The 16140-nt window shown below is 53.9% G+C and overlaps 2 protein-coding genes across 2 annotated transcripts in view; both read right to left on the bottom strand.

Moving 5' to 3' along the window:
- Positions 1 to 4364, bottom strand: part of LOC116833878 (cytochrome P450 2A13-like) — an 11209-nt gene extending 6845 nt beyond the window's left edge. The window contains exons 1-4 of the mRNA XM_032795653.2: positions 4182 to 4364; positions 3578 to 3740; positions 1401 to 1550; positions 595 to 755 (exon numbers count right to left, since the gene is read on the bottom strand). Of these exons, the coding sequence (XP_032651544.2) occupies positions 595 to 755; positions 1401 to 1550; positions 3578 to 3740; positions 4182 to 4364 (657 nt within the window). The remainder of the gene's footprint in view (positions 1 to 594; positions 756 to 1400; positions 1551 to 3577; positions 3741 to 4181) is intronic.
- Positions 4365 to 8826: 4462 nt separating this feature from the next.
- The window catches only part of LOC116833844 (cytochrome P450 2A13-like), a 9116-nt gene continuing 1802 nt past the window's right edge, over positions 8827 to 16140 (bottom strand). Inside the window, exons 2-8 of the mRNA XM_032795612.1 lie at positions 15490 to 15639; positions 13419 to 13579; positions 12956 to 13132; positions 12349 to 12490; positions 11619 to 11806; positions 10530 to 10671; positions 8827 to 9049 (exon numbers count right to left, since the gene is read on the bottom strand). Of these exons, the coding sequence (XP_032651503.1) occupies positions 8868 to 9049; positions 10530 to 10671; positions 11619 to 11806; positions 12349 to 12490; positions 12956 to 13132; positions 13419 to 13579; positions 15490 to 15639 (1142 nt within the window). The 3' untranslated portion in view covers positions 8827 to 8867. The remainder of the gene's footprint in view (positions 9050 to 10529; positions 10672 to 11618; positions 11807 to 12348; positions 12491 to 12955; positions 13133 to 13418; positions 13580 to 15489; positions 15640 to 16140) is intronic.

Consider the following 16140-nt stretch of genomic DNA (forward strand, 5'->3'; position numbering starts at 1 on the left):
TATCTATCTATCTATCCCCACACACCCCTGTATCTATCTATCTGTCCATCCCCACACACCCCTGTATCTATCTATCTATCCCCACACACCCCTGTATCTCTCTATCTATCTCTCTATCTATCTAACTAGCTAGCTAGCTAACTATCTAGCTATCCGCACACACTCCCTCTGTCTATCTATCTATCTGTCTGTCTATCCCCACATACCCCGTATCTATCTATCTATCTGCCTATGTATCTATCTCCATTCACACTCTCTGTCCACCCACCAACGTTCCCATTTATCTATTTCACACCCACCACTGCAGGTCCCAGATTTTCCTCTTCGCTGCCCTCCCAGCATTCTCACATCCTCCTCCGCTCCCCTAGCTAACCAGTGCTCCCCCTGATCCCACAGCCCAGGGCAGGCAGGCCTCGGAGCCGTGGGACGCGGCCTGGGGTGCACCCAGGATGACCAGATATCCCAGTTTTATAGGGACAGTCCCAATTTTTGGGTCTTTTTCTTCTATAGGCTCCTATTACCCCTCACCCCCATCCTGATTTTTCACATTTGCTGTCTGGTCACCCTAGGCACCCCGTCCCCTCCCCAGCATACCTGCCCCCAGGCTGTGGCGGTGAAGCGGAAGCTCTCATTGATCATGTGCAGCAGGGAGAGGAACTCCTCGTCCTCGTAGTCGAACCGGTCCCCAAAGAGCACGGAGCTAATGACGTTGGACACTGTGCGGCTCAGGAAGTAGGTGGGGTCAAAGGGCAAACCTAGGGGGGGTACAACCAGCGTTGGGTGGGGCACAGGTGAGCCGGAGAGCTATGCCGTGGACCGTCTCTGCTGCCACAACCCCCATGGTCCCCAGCGACCCCCTTCTCCATGATCTCGCAGCGCCACCTGCCACATGGACACATGCCTGTAAGTGCCGCCCTGGGCAAAGGGGGCCACGAAGCCTACAGGCAAACACTGGACTGGTTCCCCCCAGCCAGCAGCATTATTGGTGGCTCTGCCCCACTCTGGTTCCCAGGACCGGGACATCTCAGCACCGCATCATCTTCACTCTATTCCCGATCCCCCTTCTCGGCAGGACCGGGGGTCTGTCCTAGAGCTGGGAAGTGAAGAGAGATCTCCTTAATGCCTCGCTCGAGCCCTGCTGGGATGACTCATGCCTCAGTTTCTGCACCCACCTAATGGGATAATGATCCCAACCTCTTTTGTAAACCACGTTGGGAGTGACAGACAAACCCTTCTCTGAAGTTAATTGGTGTGGAGTGGAGAGAAGGCTGATTAACTGCCACTGTGGGGCTGGCCCCATATTGACCCCAGTGGAGCTACGGCCAGTTCACACCATCTGGGGATCTGGTGCCCCCCTGACTCCGTGGCCCCGGCACTGGAAGAACAGGAGACCAACAAACCTTTTGTGCCCCGCAAGGCTTCCAGCAGGAAATGAGCCTCCTCCAGGATCCGCTCCTCGATGCCTCGCTTGCCCACCCCGAAGTTCCTCAGCGTGGTGATGGAGAACCGGCGCAGCTGCTTCGCCCTCTCCCCGTTGCTGAAGGCCACTCCTGGGGCGAGCAAAAGAGCAGAAGGAACCAAATAACAGGAGGATAGCTAATGTGAGGCCAATTTTTTAAAAGGGCTCCAGAGGTAATCCCGGCAATTACGGGCCGGTGAGCCTGACTTCGGTACCAGACACACTGGTTGAAACTCTAGTAAAGAACCAAATTGTCAGACACAGAGATGAACATAATTTGTTGGGGAAAAGCCAACATATTTGTTGTAAAGGGAAATCATGCCTCACCAATCTACTAGAATTCTTGGGGGGGGTCAACAAGCACGTGGACCAAGGGGATCCAGTGGATATAGTGTATTTAGATTTTCAGAAAGCCTTTGACAAGGTCCCTCACCAAAGGCTCTTAAGCAAAGTAAGCTGTCACGGGATAAGAGGGCAGGTTCTCTCATGGATCGGTAACTGGTTAAAAGATAGGAAACAAAGGGTAGGAATAAATGGTCAGTTTTCAGACTGGAGAGAGGTAAATAGTGGTGTCCCCCGGCGGTCTGTTCTGGGCCCAGTCCTATTCAATGTAATCATAAATGATCTGGAAAAAGGGGGAAACAGTGAGGTGGCAAAATCTGCAGATGATACAAAATTACTCAAGCTAGTTAAGTCCCAGGCAGACTGCGAAGAGCTACAAAAGCATCTCACAAAATGGCAGATGAAATTCAGTGTTGATAAATACAAAGTGATGCACATTGGAGAATATCATCCCAACTACACATATAAAATGATGGGGGCTGAATGAGCTGTTCCCCACTCAAGAAAGAGATCTTGGAGTCATTGTGGATAGTTCTCTGCAAACATCCACTCCATGTGGAGCTGCAGCCAAAAAACTGAACAGAACGTTGGGAATCATTAAGAAAGGGAGAGATAATAGGACAGAAACTATCATGTTGCCTCTGTATAAATCCGTGGTACGTCTGCAGCTTGAATACTGCGTGCAGATGTGGTCACCCCATCTCAGAAAAGATGTACTGGAATTGGAAAAGGTTCAGAGAAGGGCAGCAGAAATGATTAGGGGTCTGGAATGGCTGCCGTATGAGAAGAGATTAACAAGACTGGGACTTTTCATTTTAGAAAAGAGATGAGTAGAGGGGGATATGCTAGAGGTCTATAAAATCATGACCGGTGTGGAGAAAGTGAATAAGGAAGTGTCATTTACTCCTTCTCATAACACAGGAACTAGGGGCCACCCAATGACATTAATAGGCAGCAGGTATAACCCATACAAAAGGCAGTATTTCTTCACCCAGCGCACAGTCAACCTGTGGAACTCTCTGCCAGGGGATGTTGTGAAGGCCAAGACCATAATAGGGTTCAAAGGGGAGCTAGATAGATTCCTGGAGGACAGGTCCATCTATGGCTATTAGCCAGGCTGGTCAGGGATGGTGTCCCCAGCCTCTGTTTGCCAGAAGCTGGGAATGGGCGACTGGGGATGGGTCACTTACTGATTCCCTATTCTGTTCACTCCCTCTGGGGCACCTGGCACTGGCCATTGTCAGAGGACAGGACACTGGGCTAGATGGACCTTTGGTCTGACCCAGTCAGGCCACTCTGATGTTCTTATGAGGACTCAAAAGTTGACCACCCCTGAGTTTTGAAAGTTTATCGAGGCTTTTTCTTGGGGATGGGGAACAAGTGCGAAATGCCAAATGAAATGTGGAGGGGGAATTTTTTAAAATGATGTCCCCCCCATCTAAATGAGAATCCCTCCCCCCCTCCAATTGAAGATCAACAACTGAACTGAGACACTCCCTCACCATAGCCCAGCGGAGCTGGGCGGCGGCGGCTCTGTCTCCCACGATCTAACAGGTGGGAGGCTGGTCCCTGCGTCGATCGGTGGTTACATAAAGACAGATATTTCCAGGATTGCTGGGAACGGCCCAGCCAGCCCCCTGCTCTGCTTTGCCCCAAGCTATTGGACAGGTCCCCAGATGGAGCAGGACGAGGTTGGCATTGAGCAACTCTGCCCTGGCTGGGAGCTGCCCCCTCTGCGCCCCCCAGGCTCGCTCCTCTCCTGCGCACGTGACTGACCGTAGCCCTGGGCTATCCAGTCAAAGGTGGCTTGTTCCCCGCGCCCGCTGAACTCCTCAGCCTGGTCCACCAGGGCCTCCTTCACCGCCTGGTAGCCGCACAGCACCACCACCCGCCGGGAGCCCAGGTGGAGGGTGTAGACGGGCCCGTAGCGCTCGCTGATCTGAGACGGAGACACCGTGTGGGACAGGGGGACGGAGCATTGGGGATACACAGACACGTGCCCTGCCCCTCCTTGCCCCCCACAGAGCACCCCTTTCCCACCCCAATGCCTGCCAATCCCCTGCTCCCCCATCCCCATCCCCTGCCTTTCCCCTTCCTGCCACCCATTCCCCCATCCCAAGATCCTCCCCACCCCCAGCACAGCCTGCCCTTCACCCGTCCCCCTGGACACGCCAGTCCTTGCACCTCTTCTCCCACCTCCCCCTCCATCCCACACTGCCCCAGTGCCCCTCCCTGGCACAGAGATACCCGGAGTCACAGAGATTTAATAAAGCTCCTAAAGGCCAAGCAGGTTGGCGGCTTGGAGGGGGCGTTGGTGGGAACTGGAGAGACCCTCATGGGGTCAGGGCTCCCCGGGATGTCCCGGGAAGAGCCCACCTACCTTCATGAGTGACTTGCGCATGTTGCTGAGCTCGACCTGCAGCAGGTTCCCGAGGAGGGGCAGTGGGGTGGGCCCTGGGGGCATTTTCCCCCGGCCCTGCATTTGCCGCCAGGTGGAGAGGAGCAGGAGGCAGGAGAGGCAGATGCAGGAACGGTGATGGGTGACGGCTCCCAGGAGATCCATGGCTGGACTGGGGAGGCCTCCTCCGCCTCCGCTGCCCTTTCTCCGCAATCCAGCGCTGCAGGCGGGTTATATCCCGGCCGTCAGGGCTCTGGCATCCGCTGCCTCTTGCATAACCCACTTGTGCAACTGAGGGTTGGCTTCCCTCCAACCCCTGGGGAGGGCTGGATGCGAACAAGGGATTCAGGAATTCCCAGGGCACAATAGGCTGCAGCAGCGTTCGTCAGTTTGGTCCGTCCTCCCATTGTTATAACTGATACATTATACATTTAATTTTTAATGATTCACTTATGGAATGTAACTTCTGCCTCGACAAGACCAGGCCAATGGCCGTACAGGAGTCTGGTAGAGGGCAAAAGTATACTGGTCACTGGGTGAGTAGTTTTCTGTTCCCCCTGAGTGACCAGAGCAGGGCTGCACTAGAGTAAATCAGGAACCTGCTAGAACCAATTAAGGGCAGACAGGCTGATTAGATCACCTGCAGCAATCAAGGCGGCTAATCAGGGCACCTGGGTTTAAAAGGAGCTCACTCCAGTCAGGCAAGGAGGAGCCAGAGGAGAGGAAGTGCATGTGAGGAGCTGGGAGCAAGAGACACAAAGGAGCTGAGAGTGAGAGGCCTGTGCTGCTGGAGGACTAAGGAGTACAAGTGTTATCAGACACCAGGAGGAAGGTCCTGTGGTGAGGATAAAGAAGGTGTTTGGAGGAGGCCTGGGGAAGTAGCCCAGGGAGTGTAGCTGTCACACAGCTGTTACAAGAGGCACTATAGACAGCTGCAATCCACAGGGCCCTGGCTGGAACCCGGAGTAGAGGGCGGCCCGGGTTCCCCCAAACCTCCCAACTCCTGATCAACACAGGAGGAGTTTGATCCAGACTGTGGGGAAGATCACTGAGGTGAGCAAATCTGCCAATAAGCGCAGGACTGTTCACCATTCACTACACTTGCCTACATGTAACTTCTGTTCACTGTTTGCCATATTGTAATTCAAACCCCATTTTAAAACGCTGCACTCCATTTTTGTAAAAGCTTCCTCCAACCTTCATTTTTGCAAACCCTGCTGTAATCTTATAGTTTAGTTTAGATGTGTGAATGAGGTATGTATGAATGATGGAATCAACCTCCAGCCCCAGCCTGTCCTGATGAAATAGAGTTCAAACCCCACTGGCTGAAGATGCAGACAAGAGCCCTAACAAAGTAAGAAGTGTCCACCCTAAAAAGAAAAGGTACAATAGAAGGAAGATCAAAGCCAGGTCCGAGGCTGAAATCACGCCTGCAATTGACGGGTGATCAATCACCACCAAACCCAGAGGCAGTGACACAGCAAGACCTGTAGATTCTGGATTCAAACTGAAGCCTACAAAAAGGATGGGTGAGATGGGAGACTTTGGAGGGTAACGTTCTGCTGCCAGCATGGAAGGACATCGGTGCAGGCCCAACAGAGACCCAGCTCGGCCTTGTGTCTGGCTTTCCTGGCCAGTTAGTCACCACAAGCTACGAACCCAAGCTGCAAAATCAACGAACTCAAGCTATGTCCAGGACTGGTAACTGTGCAGCAGCTGCAGAATATCTGATGGATGTGTGTGTGTGTGTGTGGGGGGGGGTAATTAGGTATAATGTGTGTGTATAAGAAGATATTAGTTATTGATCATAAATCAGATTATCATAATAAATGTGGCATCTTTGTCTTGCCCCCTGAAAAGATCCTGGGTAGTTTTGTATGTACAACACCATCGGGCCACTCCCACCTTGACCAAACATCGTGCTCGGGGGTTGGGGGTATATTAGCCACCCGAGCCTGGAAACACTTCAGCCAAGGACATTGGACTGGAAGGAGCCCCCAGTTCCCCTTGTCTGCACCGGGAGTTATGCCAGCTTTGCTTCACAGCTGAGCTGTGTGCATTCTGGGCCTCTTCTCGCCTGGCGCTGCGGAAGGCATAGGGGAAGCCGGTGGAATTCAATACAGGAAAGCAAGGGGCAGACGGGCAAGCTAGACTGGGAAGTTAATCCCCAAGATGGGCCCTGAGTCATTTCTAGAGCTGGGCGAAATGTTTTCAGCCCATAGTAAACTTGCCCCAAAGTTCATTTTCAGGGCACCAAAACTAGTCATGAATGTGGGTTCAATTCAGCAAATAGTTCCAGCCACAAAAAACCTGATTTTTTCCCCCTTTAAAGTTGAAAGAGTTTGTGTCCGTCCATTCGCAATGAAATGCCTTGACTTTTCATTTCAAAATGATGCTTTGGTTTGAAATGTAGCTAGATTTTTATAAAAAATGAACAAAAAAAGCGTTTAAAAAAAACAGCTGAAGAATTAAACAATGAAAACTGGACAAACTGCATTTTGGATGTAAAGCCACTCTGAGGAACTAACCGAAAACCATTTCAAATGGCAGGTTGGTTTTCTTCATTTCAGTTCAGGTGGTTTTTGGTCTGGGACAATTTATTTGTTGGGTTTTTATTCTGGTGAGAAACTGAAAGAAAAAACCTCGGGTGAATCAGTGTAAACCGCCTAAGTGAGACCAACTTCAGTGGAGTTACCTCAGATTTACACGGACATAATGGAGAACAGAAGTTTCCCGAGGAGCATATTCCTCCAGGTGGTCAGCAACCACTGCTGTGAATACTGGGTAACAAAGGGGAAAGAGGGAGTTGCATTGCACCTTTATTTTAAAAGGTGACCAGTGCCAGATGCACACTCCAGCGAGAGATAGCGGCATGGTCAGATTCATCCCGGTGCTGAGAGCAAGCCGAAGTCTGGCACCCCCATGCAAATGATCACCACCCCATCTGAAGCCATATGCCAATCGGAGGGTACAGCTATGGGAAAAGGTTTCTATTTGAAAGGGAATGTGTCAGATTTGGGGCCTGGCACAAACCTTCACCTCCAAATTCCCCATTAAAGTTGTGAGATTTCAACACAATTCACTTCCCCACCCCCTAAAGAGTCTGAACTGATAACGCCCAAAATTGGATTTTGGAAAGATACTGCGAATTTTGAAATTCGGCTGGCAACAGATTTGTTTGCCCTGAAATTCCCCGTTTGTAAATGCCCCCCCCCATCTTCACAAAATCGAAAGATCCCCAAAGTTTCACACAATCTGCAAGATGCTTGGAATAGAATTTTGTGTGTGTGTGTGAGAGAGAAAGAGAGAGAGAGAGACTGAGCCCAGGTCTGACACTGCACTGTTAGGTCGACAGAGGGCAGCTTGTGTGGGTCCCGTGATGTCAGTGTCCACACTACAGCCTTCGCCCCACAGATGTGAGTGTCTTACTACACAGACCTGCCTCCCTTACGTCAGCTGTCTCCTCAATTGCATGGCAGGAGCGGTGAAACTGACAGGGAAGTCCCTTCCCCAACCCCGCTCCCCTGGAGAGCAGGGTGGCTGGACACTGCTTCCGGCTGTGAGCCGGGGTGAGACGCCTGAGCAGCCCCTGCCGAGAGCTGGGCAGCCGTGTGAGCTGTGAAATGGACAGGGCTGCCCGGCTCCTGGCGGGGAGTGGGCTGGGGGAGGCTGAGAAGCCCCGAGAGACGTGCTTCTGCTCCCGGCAGGGAACAGGGAGCAGAGCAGGGGGACAGCTGGTCGGGAGCCTGTGGGGCAGCTCCACTCCTGGGAGGAAGCTGCCAGCGGGTGTCAAAGTTAGATTCAGGACTCACAGTTTGTCAGACACGGCTGCCACGGTCATCCTACAAAAACAGTCAGGAATCACACAGCCCCAGTGAAGACGGTTGCCATCTCGGTGGAACCTCCAAATTGTCAAAATTAGACTCAGGACTCACAGTTTGTCAGACCACTGTTTATTAGCACAGCGCTCTGCTAATACACCCAGATAATGTGAGCCCCATACAAGACACAAACTATCTTATTTATACAGATGAAAGGGCAGGAGTTTAGACAAAGGGACAAAGAAAGCAACAGACAGGAAAAACCACCTGCGACACAGCATGCATATTCCACGTCCTTACTGATTGGTATCGATCTAAGGCCAATACTTTTCCAATTGCCCTTAAACGGTGCAATTGTTCTATGCTAATGTCTGTGTTCCTGACACCTGGATTGCCACATTCCAACAATTATACTTAAAGGTGCAGACAACATTTCTTTAATCCATTCTTATTTTTACAATATAATTAATTCTACTTTCACACGGGGCAGAGAGGCTGGGCTCTCAGCCCCCTACACTGCCCCTTGTAGGTGGGGGGAAGCTCCCCTGGTGAGGGTAGCGTGGACATGCACTATGGCTGTAAGTTGGCAACCTATAGGTCGAGTTTGGTGTGTCATGTAGACGAGCCCTCAGAGACAGTGTCTCGTTAGGGGAGATCTCGTTCCCTTGTGCAGCCAGAAAACATCAGCCAGATTCCCCCAGGAGATTAAACCCCTTGGCTCCTTCTTCTGATGGGCCCAGTTCTCAACACGATACATGGCTGGGTTTTTCCTTCCCCATCCCCAGGTTGGTCCCTTCCCTCCCTCCCCAAAGCTGCCCCCAGAAATCCCGTCTGATCCATGGGGCTGCTAGCGCGGGACCAGGCAGATCTTGTAGCTGCGGGGCAGGGTGGCGAACCCGACCAGCTTCGGGGAGATGTCGATGTCTTTGGGCTCCATGGGGGAGTGGAAGCGGAAGTTCTGCAGGATGCTGGTGAGGAAAAGGAAGAGCTCCATGCGTGCCAGCATCTCCCCGAAACAATACCTTTTCCCTAGGAGAGAGGATAAAGGAGGAGTCATGGCCCGGCCGGAGCAGGGTGCCAGGGGCAGGTGAGACTCTGGGAGCAGGTCCCACCCCTTGTCCAAACTCTGCCCCAGTCTGGAGCAGTGAGGATTGCTGGGGAAACTGAGTGCTGTTCATTTGAAGATCTGTAGAGGGGGCAGGTGCATGACATTCCTGTGCTGGGAGGGGTTAGTGGTTTTCCTCAGGCCCAACTTTGCTAGAGAAGCACTCACAGGCCTGGTTCAAAGGATGGGTACTCTCAGCCCTGCAGCTGGGCGAATAATGGATTTTTGAGAAAAACTGGAAAAAACATTGTTTAGCACCGAAGTGAAATGAAACTGTTCGAGATTTTCATCACATCGAACGGTTGGAAAAAATTTCATTTTGGCCTGACTGAAACGTTTTGTTTTGACTCAATCCAAGTTTCGATTGAGCCAAAATGAAATGTTTGAGTTGAGCCGAGATGAAATTTTTATCAATCTTTGGCTTCGTTTCAAACATTTTTGACTTAAAACAAGTTAGAGGAAATTTTGAAACTCTAACTAGTTTCTCAGTGAAAAATGGAAACGCCTGGTTTAGAAAGTCTTGCAACGTTTTGATTTGTTCAGAGTTCTAGCTCCTTTCTTTCCGACACAAACAATTTGGCGACATCGATGTCGATTTGTGACATGGTCGTGTTTCGCCGATAAAGGTGCCAATGCAGAATTACTCCCATAGCCCTGTTTAATGATACTGAGCTGGGATGGACTGTGAGGACCCAGGAGGACAGAGAAATAAAATGCTTGGGACCCAGATTCTCTGGCCAGAAGGGCCCATTGGGATCATCTAACCTGATCGGTCCCTGCTCACAAGGCCCCGATTCCCCAATGGGCTTCAGCGCACACCTACCCCGGAGTGTGTGTGAACAGCCCACTTCATCCCAATGGAGTGACACTGATTTACACCAGCTGAGGATCTGACCCCCACTGATTCCAGTGGAGTGACACTGATTTACACCAGCTGAGGATCTGGCCCCATTGACTCCAGTGGAGGGATACTGATTTACACCGGCTGAGGATGTGGCCCCACTGACTCCAGTGGAGTGACACTGATTTACACCAGCTGGGGATCTGGCCCCATTGACTCCACTGGAGTGACACTGATTTACACCGGATGAGGATCTGCCCCATTGACTCCACTGGAATGACACTGATTTACACCAAGGGGTGATCTGGCCCCACTGACTCCAGTGGAGTGACACTGATTTACACCGGCTGGGGATCTGGCCCCATTGACTCCACAGGAGTGACACTGATTTACACTGGATGAGGATCTGGCCCCACTGACTCCACTGGAATGACACTGATTTACGCCAAGGGGTGATCTGGCCTCACAATTCTCTGTACGCAGGGTGAGGTCTAGTGGCCGGGCCAGGCCTGGATCTCGCTGCTTGGGACGCTGGGAACCGAGCTCTGCGGAGGGATTCGTACCTATTGAGAAGGGCACGAAGGCGTCGCTCTTCTTAAACTGGCCGTTCCCATCCAAGAAATGGCTGGGGTTGAAGGTGTCGGGGCTGCTGAATTGCGTGGGGTCATACAGCACGGATCCCAGCATCGGGTACACCTCCGTCTCCTGAGGGAGGAGAAGGCAACAAGCAGCAGTGATTAAATGCAGGTAACCCACAGCGCGGATGTTGGGGCACGATTCAGGGTCGTCTTCAGCCACGGGAGGAATTTGCAGCAGAAGCAAATATTAAATTGCAGAAGCCTGGTCAGGCCACAATGCGACGTTCACGTCTCGACACGTGTCTCCCAATGCCCTCTGCTCTAGCTACTGCACTCTGCTCCGCCCGGAGCTGGGAAGGGAACCCAGGAGTCTGGACTCCTCATTCTCACCACGCTGCCCCTGCGGATTAACGCTGAGATTGCGAGCTCTGTGGGGCGGCGTCTTTTGTGTGTATTTGTACAGCACCGAGCGCGGTGGGGTCCTGTCCGTGACTGCGGCTCCTCGGCACGATGGGAATACAAAATACAGCTAATAACAATACTGGAGCAGGCCCTCAGCGGCTGTGCCTGCACTGATGTACACAGCGTGAACCTCCTGGCTTTCCGTACCCACCGTGTGCATTTTAAGATGGCACTAGAAGTCAGGCTAAGGGTCTTTATCCACATGAGCGAATGTTATTGTTAGGTGTAGAGGCCCCAGCTGCAATCGGGGCCCTGTCGTGCCGGGCACTGGACAAAGGGAGTGATATTCCCTGTCCCAAAGGGCTTCCGGTGTAAATAGAAAAGTGTTGGAGAGTCATTAACACCATTTGTTCACTTAACGTGGGGGAAACTGAAGCACGGGGCGATGCCCTAGATCACATGCTGAGCTAGTAGCTGAGCTGGGAATAGAAACAAGGTCTCGTGAGTCCCAGTCCGGAGCCATGCCCACTAGGTGACCCGACTTCCCAGAGGCAGCATCGAGCCCCGTGCACTGCCCTGTCTGCGGCACTTCGCTGGACTCCAGAGAAAGCGACAGTGCTGAGCCCTGCACAGCCAAGGGGCGGGGAGGGGATAGATACCCCAGGACCCTACCTTGGGAATAGTGTATCCCCGGAACGGGGTGTCCCTGATCACCCGGCGTGCCAGGCCCATGGGGATGACGTCACAGAACCTCTGGAACTCATGGATGACGGCGTTGGTGTAGGGCATCTGGCTCCGGTCCTCCATGCTCGGGGTGCGGTTCCGCCCGATCACCCGGTCGATCTCCTCGTGGATCCTTTCTGCAGAGACGTCAGCACAGCTCAAAGGCGGGGCCCATGCTGAGGGCTCAGTGTGGGGCTGGCATGGAGCTGGCATGCAGCTCTGTGGCCACCTGGGGACACTGCCAATTCCACCAATCTTCCCATGGGAGCTGAGATCAGGATCCGAACCTGTCCCCACTGCAGGCAGGGAGTGACTCTGGAGTGACCCCAGGGAGCTGAGATCAGGATCCAGCCCTGTCTCCATTGCAGTCAGTGGTTAACTCTGGACTGACCTTGGGTGAACAGAGGTCAGAATTCAACCCCTGGCATTTCAGCTTGCCATAGCCACGCTGGCCCGGCTGACCTGGCGTTCCCTGACCGCCAGCTTCCTTGGACTCATGATGGAGCAACACAAACAGGACCCTGCTCCCATGTCAAACTCACTGCTGAGCTGTGACTCTGGCCCCATCCGGAGAGGGTGTAAATGGAGGAACCACTGCTGCCCTCACCAGAGTCTGGCTGATTTACACCAGCTGAGGATCTGGCCCTTTGTGGTTCCTTTGTCCTCCCTTTGCAGTTACCTTCAATCTCCGGGTATTTCAGCAGGATCAGGAAGCCGTAGCGCAGGGTGGTGCTGATGGTCTCCGTCCCGGCGAAGAAGATGGCGAGCGTCGTCAGAACAATGTTCTTCAGGGAAAACTCAGAGGAAGGATTTTCCTTTTCCTTGAAAAGACCACATGGGAAGAAAGGGACATTTGAGAGAACTCCAGGGCTGTGACTGAGCTCAGATTCACTGTGCTCACAGCCGCCAGCCGGGAGCAGGGCCCCCCCACTTCAGGATGCTGCACAAAAGTGGAGCAAAAGACAATCCCTGCTCCTAGGCACTTACAGTCTGAGAGGATGGCTCTCCATCTATTGTACGCTTGGGGAAACTGAGGCACAGCGCAATGCTGTGATTCGACTAAGACCACACCGGGGGTCAGAGCCCAGATCTCCTGAGTTCCAGCCCAGTGCTTTCACCAAAGCCTGTTGTTCTTCGCTATCTCTGGGGCTCGATTTCTCTGCCCCAGAAGGTTTGAGGCCTGAACTGACCCCGTTACAGCTGAACCCCTCTTACGATCAGGCCGTTTGGTCTCTCAGGCCTGATGCCAACCAAGCTGAACCGTCTCCTCTGGCTACGGCCGGTACCTGCTGCATTTTGACCAGGAAGCAGTCGATGAAATTCCGAGGGGCGCTGGGGTCCAGGGTCTCCTGGTTCGCCTTCACCTTCCTCTCGATGAATTTCTCCAGCCCTGCCAACTGCTTGAAGGCTGCGCGCTGGGGGCCGGGCAGGTAGCACATGGTGTCTGAGAACATCTCGTAGAGCTGGGGAGCAGAGAGAGCAAAGACCCCGCTGAACACAGGATGGGTTGAGAGGTGATCTAGCCATCCCCGGCCACACCCCTCTGTCTGTCCATCTCTCCCCATTCAGACTGTCCAGCTATTTCACACCCATCACTGCAGGTCCCAGATTTTCCTCTTCGCTGCTCTCCCAGTGTTCTCGCATCCTCCTCCGCTCCCCTAGCTAACCAGTGCTCCCCCTGATCCCGCAGCCCAGGGCAGGCAGGTCCCGGAGCCATAGGACGTGGCCTGGGGCGCCCCCCCGGCATACCTGCCCCCAGGCCGTGGCGGTGAAGCTGAAGCTCTCATTGATCATGTGGAGCAGGGAGAGGAACTCCTTGTCCTCGTAGTCGAACCGGTCTCCGAAGACCACGGAGCTGATGACGTTGGACACTGTGCGGCTCAGGAAGTAGGTGGGGTCAAAGGGCAAACCTAGGGGGGGTACAACCAGCGTTGGGGGGTGGGACACAGGCAAGCTGGGGGGCTGTGCCACGGACCATCTCCCCTCTATGGATCCCACAGCCTCCCCGAGTCGCTCCTGTCCCACCACCTGCCATCTTCACACATGTGTCAGCAGGGGAACGGTCCTGCTATGCACATGGGCTGGCCACAGGATCCGAGTTCTCGCTCCCACTTCCTTCACCCTCCCACGCAGCAGAGTCCTCGTAACCCTGACAGGGCTGGGCCCCAGATTCTGGGGGGCTGCACCCTGATTCTCATCAGGGTCACTTCGGAGAGGGGCCAGGGTGTCTCCATTGCGGGGTCCTCTCTTCCTCGACCCACGGATCTGAGCATTACATTCAAACCTAACCCTATTAAACACCTGCAAGAGCTCGGGTGCAATGGGAGAGGTAGGGAACAAGGACCCCGCCGCATGGGCATGGGGACATTGCAACCAGCCGGCTCTGAGATGTGAGACCAGTTCACTGCCTTTTCCTCACCTGTCCTAGGCCCTGGCTCTGCTGTGGTGACCTCGGGTCGGACCCCTGCTCTGGCGGTGCCCACCCGCTCAGACGCCAGGTGGCAGGACTCTTCTCCCCAGCGTCACCCCCCCATTTGGGTCACAGCCCCCCTCTGAGTGCAGCCTGCAAGATCTCTGGTCTGGCGACATCTCCCTGCCCAGGGCCCCACTGGCTCACCCCAGCCACTCGCCACGCTTGGCTGCAGGATTACGTGTGGCCTGGCCAGTGCCTCTTATCCTGGCTCTGCCCCCGTGGCTCCCCTTGCAGCTCGGCCCGGGCTATGCCTCAGTGTGGCTGCTCTGCGCTGCCCCGGCTGCTCCAGCTCCCCAGCTCTGCCTCCAGCCTAGCTGCTTTCCCCTTAGCTCTGCCCTCCTCTGCTTCTGACAGCTCCCGCTCACATGGAGGATGGACCCCCGGGCTCTTAACTCCCTCATTGGCCGGTCTGCCCCATCACTCAGGCTGACCTTCAGCAGTGGCCTCTCCCCATTGGCCCAGGGGACTGTCAGTCTCAGGATCTTGATTTCTCATTGGACCTACCCCTTTCTTTTTGTACAGGGAGAGGGCCACCAAAAAACGCACTGAGCGTTCGTGGGGGCCGACATATTACACCTGCCTGACCTGCACCTGGAGGGTTGATCCCGCAGCGCCATGCAGAGGCAGCGAGGTGGCGTGGGGGAAAACTAGCCCTGCCCTCATGAGCCGCCAGTTATCTCCCCGGCTCTGCCGCCGTCTGAGCCCGTCACTGGGAACGCAGCAGATCCCAGATGGACCCCAGGCAGCGTGTCAGCAAGAGACCAACACGCCAGCCCGCAAGGCTTAAATCCATAGTTCCAAAGTTCTTCATCCAGTATTGACAGAGGCTTTTTCTGCCTAGCACAGAGATTCGTTTGCTAACCCAGCTGTCTGTTTATCTGCTCGGATCGCTGGCCCACCTGTTTGCCTTCTCCTCCCCTTCCCTGCCAGACACGCAGGCAGCTTTTCACATGTCCTGACACCTCACATACACAGGCTACATATTACATCCTATGGTGGTGTCCTGGTCACAGAGGTAATCATGTGGAGCAGGAATTTGAGCCCACAGCTCCTAGGCTGGAACCCCACTTGCTGGCCTGCGGGGTGAGCACTTCCCTGCTCCGTACTCAGTTTCCCCACCTGCACAATTGGCGCTATGACACTGACCATCTTTACAAATATCCACAGGTAAGACCCTCAGCTGGTGTAAACTGGTGTCGAGGTCAATGGAGTGATGACAATTTGCACCAGTTGGGGGTCTGGCCCCATTGACCCCAGTGTAGCTCTGGGCGGTTCCCACCAGCTGGGAGTGTGGAGCCCCCCTGACTCACGTGGCCCTGGCACTGGAGGAACAGGACACAGACAAACCTTTTGTGCCCCGCAAAGCTTCCAGCAGGAAATGAGCCTCCTCCAGGATCCGCTCCTCGATGCCTCGCTTGCCCACCCCGAAGTTCCTCAGCGTGGTGATGGACAAGCGGCGCAGCTGCTTCGCCCTCTCCCCGTTGCTGAAGGCCACTCCTAGGGGGTGGGGGAAGGAGCAAGGAACCAGATCATGATGCAGGGGGCCCGAATGGCGCTGTTTGCAATACCCCACAATGCAATCAACCACTAGGGGACGCTAACAAGAACCCTTTCCACAGGCCGGTCCTGCCCCGAGCTGGGCTGCGGATTTATTTTATTCGCTGTATCATGGGGGCAGCTGGTGGCTGGGATCTGACCGCATTAGATACTGAACAAACATATAACATGGAGAGCCAGTTTGTGGCCTGAAATATCCGCCGGGGGGCGGGAGGGATCTCTCTCCTGCCGTCCATCTCCACCCTCTGACAAACAGATGCCAGGGACACCCTTCCTTACCCAGCCTGGCTAATAGCCATGAACCTCCATGCATTTATCCAGTTCTCTTTTAAACCCTGTTATAGTCCTGGTCTTCACAACCTCCTCAGGTAAGGAGTTTCACAGGTTGACTGTGCGCTGCGTGAAGAAGAACTTCCTTTTATTTGTTTTAAACCTGCTGCC

The sequence above is a fragment of the Chelonoidis abingdonii genome, chromosome 11, assembly GCF_003597395.2.
Source record: "Chelonoidis abingdonii isolate Lonesome George chromosome 11, CheloAbing_2.0, whole genome shotgun sequence".
In the NCBI taxonomy this organism is placed as follows: domain Eukaryota; kingdom Metazoa; phylum Chordata; order Testudines; family Testudinidae; genus Chelonoidis; species Chelonoidis abingdonii.